At 40.3% G+C, this 6,000-nt stretch overlaps 1 protein-coding gene across 2 annotated transcripts in view; it reads left to right on the forward strand.

The window, feature by feature from the left end:
* heatr1 (HEAT repeat containing 1) overlaps nucleotides 1-5,771 on the forward strand; it is a 44,064-nt gene extending 38,293 nt beyond the window's left edge. For both annotated transcript variants that reach the window (XM_055150246.1, XM_055150247.1), the window contains 3 exons: nucleotides 1,309-1,467; nucleotides 3,671-3,779; nucleotides 5,612-5,771. In XM_055150246.1, coding sequence (XP_055006221.1) covers nucleotides 1,309-1,467; nucleotides 3,671-3,779; nucleotides 5,612-5,700 — 357 coding nt within the window. In that variant the 3' untranslated portion in view covers nucleotides 5,701-5,771. The remainder of the gene's footprint in view (nucleotides 1-1,308; nucleotides 1,468-3,670; nucleotides 3,780-5,611) is intronic.
* The last annotated feature ends 229 nt before the right edge of the window (nucleotides 5,772-6,000 follow it).

Consider the following 6,000-nt stretch of genomic DNA (forward strand, 5'->3'; position numbering starts at 1 on the left):
TTTAGTTCTGGCTGTTATGATCTCTTCTAACGCCTCTTTCTGTTTCTCTCCTTGTCCTTGTCCCTCTGTCCCTCTGTCCTCTCGTCCTCTGTCTCTCGTCCTCTCGTCCTCTCGTCCTCTGTCCTCTGTCCTCTCGTCCTCTGTCCTCTGTCCTCTGTCCTCTGTCCTCGTCCTCTCGTCCTCTCGTCCTCTGTCCTCTCGTCCTCTATCGTCTCTGTCCTCTGTCCTCTGTCCTCTGTCTCTCTGTCCTCTGTCCTCTGTCCTCCTGTCCTCTCTCTGTCCTCTGTCCTCTGTCCTCTCGTCCTCTGTCCTCTGTCCTCTGTCCTCTGTCCTCTGTCCTCTGTCCTCTGTCCTCTCCTCTGTCCTCTCCTCTGTCTCTCTGTCCTCGTCCTCTGTCCTCTCCTCGTCCTCTCGTCCTCTCCTCGTCCTCTCGTCCTCTGTCTCTCTCTGTCCTGTCCTCTGTCCTCTCGTCCTCTCGTCCTCTCGTCCTCTCGTCCTCTGTCCTCTGTCCTCTCGTCTCTCGTCCTCTCGTCCTCTCTCGTCCTCTGTCCTCTCTGTCCTCTTGTCCTCTCGTCCTCTCGTCTCTCTCGTCCTCTCGTCCTCTTCTCGTCCTGTCTGTCCTCTCGTCCCTCTCGTCCTCTCGTCCTCTCGTCCTCGTCCTCTCGTCCTCTCGTCCTCTGTCCTCTCACCCTCTCGTCCTCTGTCTCTCGTCCTCTCCTCGTTCCTCTGTCCTCTCGTCCTCTCGTCCTCTGTCCTCTGTCCTCTGTCCTCTGTCCTCTGTCCTCTGTCCTCTGTCCCTCTCGTCCTCTCGTCCTCTGTCCTCTCGTCCTCTGTCCTCTGTCCTCTCGTCCTCTGTCCTCTCGTCCTCTGTCCTCTGTCCTCTCTGTCCTCCTCGTCCTCTCTCCTCGTCCCTCGTCTCTCTCGTCCTCTCGTCCTCTGTCCTCTGTCCCTCTGTCCTCTCTGTCCCTCTGTCCTCTCTGTCCTCTTGTCCTCTGTCCTCTGTCCTCTGTCTCTCTGTCTCTGTCCTCGTCCTCTCGTCCTCTCGTCCTCTCGTCCTCCTGTCCTCGTCCTCTGTGTCCTCTGTCCTCGTCCTCTCGTCCTCTCGTCCTCGTCCTCGTCCTCTGTCCTCTGTCTGTCCTCGTCTCGTCCTCGTCCTCTGTCCTCTGTCCCTCGTCTCTCTCTGTCCTCTCGTCTCTCGTCCTCTCGTCCTCTCGTCCTCTCGTCCTCTGTCCTCTCGTCCTCTCGTCCTCTCGTCCTCTGTCCTCTCGTCCTCTGTCCTCTCGTCCTCTGTCCTCGTCCTCTCGTCAGTTGGAGAACACGTCTGGAGGTCAGGGGCAGTTCCGGCTCAGATTGTCCCAGAGTTTGGTTCCGTGTTTGGGGCAGTTCGCTGTGGCTCTGGCCGACGACTCTCAGTGGAAAAACCTCAACTACCAGGTCCTGCTCAAGACCAGACACCCGGACCCCGAGGTACTACAAATACTACTACAAATACTACAAATACTACTACAAATACTACTGCTAATACTACTGAAGACACCCGGACCCCGAGGTACTACAAATACTACAAATACTACTAAACTACTACAAATACTACTACAAATACTACTGCTAATACTACTGAAGACACCCGGACCCCGAGGTACTACAACTACTACAAATACTACTACAAATACTACAAAAACTACTACAAATACTACTACTACTACAAATACTACTGCTAATACTACTGAAGACACCCGGACCCCGAGGTACTACAAATACTACAAATACTACTACAAATACTACTACAAATACTACTGCTAATACTACTGAAGACACCCGGACCCCGAGGTACTACAACTACTACAAAAACTACTACAAAATACTACAAATACTACTACAAATACTACTGCTAATACTACTGAAAAGACACCGGACCCCGAGTACTACAAATACTACTACTGAAAATACGAGGTACTACAAATACTACTACTACTACTACAAATACTACTACAAATACTACTGCTAATACTACTGAAGACACCCGGACCCCGAGGTACTACAAATACTACAAATACTACAAATACTACAAACTACTACTACTAAATACTACTACTACTACTGCTAATACTACTGCTAATACTACTGAAGACACCCGGACTGGACCCGAGGACTACAAATACTACAAATACTACAACTGCTAATACTACTACAAATACTACAACTACTACAAAAAATACTACTACAAATACTACTGCTAATACTACTGCTATACTACTGAAGACACCCGGACCCCGAGGTACTACAACTACTACAAATACTACAAATACTACAAATACTACTACAAATACTACTTACTAATACTTACTGCTAATACTACTGAAGACACCCGCCGACCCCGAGGTACTACTATACTACTACAAATACTACAAAATACTACAAATACTACTACAAATACTACTGCTAATACTACTGAAGACACCCGGACCCCGAGGTACTACAAATACTACAAAACTACTACAAACTACTACTACAAAATACTACTACAAATACTACTACAAACTACTACTACAAAACTACTAATACTACTGAAGACACCCGGACCCCGAGGTACTACAACTACTACAAATACTACAAATACTACTACAAATACTACTACAAATACTACTGCTAATACTACTACAAATACTACTGAAGACACCCGGACCCCGAGGTACTACAAATACTACAAATACTACAAATACTACTACAAATACTACTGCTAATACTACTGAAGACACCCGGACCCCGAGGTACTACAAATACTACAAATACTACTACAATACTACTACAAATACTACTACAAATACTACAAATACTACTAATACTACTAATACTACTACAAATACTACTGAAGACACCCGGACCCCGAGGTACTACAAAAACTACTACAAATACTACAAATACTACTACAAATACTACTAATACTACTACAAATACTACTACAAATACTACTGAAGACACCCGGACCCCGAGGTACTACAAATACTACAAATACTACAAATACTACTACAAATACTACTGAAGACACCCGGACCCCGAGGTACTACAAATACTACAAATACTACAAATACTACTGAAGACACCCGGACCCCGAGGTACTACAAATACTACAAATACTACTACAAATACTACTACAAGTACTACTGCTAATACTACTGAAGACACCCGCACCCCGAGGTACTACAAATACTACAAATACTACTACAAATACTACTACAAATACTACTAATACTACTGAAGACACCCGCACCCCGAGGTACTACAAATACTACAAATACTACAAATACTACTACAAATACTACTACAAATACTACTGCTAATACTACTGAAGACACCCGCACCCCGAGGTTCTACGAATACTGCAACTACTACTACTACTACTACTAATACTGCTACTACTTCTACTGCTCAAGACGGGGCACCCAGATTCCAAAGTACACACATGAAAACACACATGAAAACACACATGAATACACACATGAATACTACTACTGCTACATTTCCACTCAGGGGCATTTGGTCTCCGTAGAATTTATGTAGAATGTCCTGCTTTAGGTCCGGTCCTGGTCCGGTCCGGTCCTGGTCCGGTCCTGGTCCGGTCCTGGTCCGGTCCTGGTCCGGTCCTGGTTCAGTCTCGTGTTTGTTCCAGGTCCGGTTCTCGGCTCTGTCGGTTCTTCTGGAGCTTTGTTCCAAACTCCGAGAGAATTATCTGCTGCTGCTCCCGGAGACGGTGCCTTTCCTCGCCGAGCTCATGGAAGGTGAGTCCTCACAGTACTGCAGATACTACAAATACTACAAATACTGCAAATACTACAAATACTACAAATACTACAAATACTACAAATACTACAAATACTACAAATACTGCAAATACTACAAATACTACAAATACTACAAATACTACAAATACTACAAATACTACAAATACTACAAATACTACAAATACTACAAATACTACAGATACTACAAATACTACAAATACTACAAATACTACAAATACTACAAATACTACAAGATACTACAAGATACTACAAATACTACAAATACTACAAATACTACAAATACTACAAATACTACAGATACTACAAATACTACAAATACTACAAATACTACAGATACTACAGATACTACAAATACTACAAATACTACAAATACTACAATATACAAATACTACAAATACTACAGATACTACAAATACTACAAATACTACAGATACTACAGATACTACAAATACTACAAATACTACAAATACTACAAATACTACAGATACTACAAATACTACAAATACTACAAATACTACAAATACTACAAATACTACAAATACTACAGATACTACAAATACTACAAATACTACAAATACTGCAAATACTACAAATACTACAAATACTACAGATACTGCAAATACTACAAACTACAATACTGCAGATACTACAAATACTACAAATACTGCATTTACTACAAATACTACAAATACTCCAGATACTACAAATACTACAGATACTACAGATACTACAAATACTACAAATACTACAAATACTGCATTTACTACAAATACTACAGATACTACAAATACTACAAATACTACAAATACTACAAATACCTACAAATACTACAGATACTACAGATACTACAAATACTACAAATACTACAAATACTGCATTTACTACAAATACTACAGATACTACAAATACTACAAATACTACAGATACTACAGATACTACAAATACTACAAATACTACAAATACTACAAATTTAATACAAAATACTACAATACTACATAGATACTACAAATACTACAAAATACTACAAATACTACAAATACTGCATTTACTACAAAATACTACAGATACTACAGATACTACAGATACTACAAATACTACAAAATACTACAAATACTACAATACTACTACAAATACTACAGATACTACTACAATACTACAAATACTACAAATACTACAAATACTACAATTACTACAAATACTACAAATACTACAAATACTACAAATACTACAAATACTGCATTTACTACAAATACTACAGATACTACAATACTACAAATACTACAAATACTACAAATACTGCATTTACTACAAATACTACAGATACTACAAATACTACAAATACTAAAATACTACAAATACCACAAATACTACAAATACTACAAATACTACAAATACTACAAATACTACAAATACTGCAAATACTACAAATACTACAAATACTGCATTTACTACAAATACTACAGATACTACAAATACTACAAATACTACAAATACTACAAATACTGCAAATACTACAAATACTACAAATACTGCATTTACTACAAATACTACAGATACTACAAATACTACAAATACTACAAATACTACAAATACCACAAATACTACAAATACTACAAATACTGCAAATACTACAAATACTGCATTTACTACAGATACCACAAATACTACAAATACTACAAATACTGAGAGAGAAAGAGACACGAGTGAAATAAAACCGAATAATATAAATGTACAAGGAGAAGAACTGAACCAGAACTGAACCAGGACCAAACCAGGACTGAAGATGAACTAAAGTCTGTGTTTTTCAGATGAGAGTGAGGAGGTGGAGAAGGAGGTGCAGAGGGTGGTGCAGGAGATGGAGAACGTCCTCGGAGAACCTCTGCAGAGCTACTTCTGAAGAACCCGCAGAGGAACCCACAGAACGGACTTTTCACTGGAGAAACCTTTCATAAAGAAAAAAAGCCCCTGGTTCTTGTTCTTGTCTTTCTCTTAACGTTTGTGCAGATCTGGTTTGGACCTGGTTTAGTTTAGTTTATTTTATTTGAATTTTTTTACCTTTTCAGTTGAGTCACACCTTCACATTTACAAACACGACTCGACCCAGAGGAACAAACCAACCAACAAACAAACTCACACCGACCAGAACCTGAAACAGAACGAGACGTGAAGCAGAGAAACATCTGCAGAGTGAAGATAT

This window comes from Boleophthalmus pectinirostris, unplaced genomic scaffold (genome assembly GCF_026225935.1).
Source record: "Boleophthalmus pectinirostris isolate CB_2022bp ecotype Guang Dong unplaced genomic scaffold, ASM2622593v1 HiC_scaffold_14, whole genome shotgun sequence".
NCBI classification, from domain to species: Eukaryota; Metazoa; Chordata; class Actinopteri; order Gobiiformes; family Gobiidae; genus Boleophthalmus; species Boleophthalmus pectinirostris.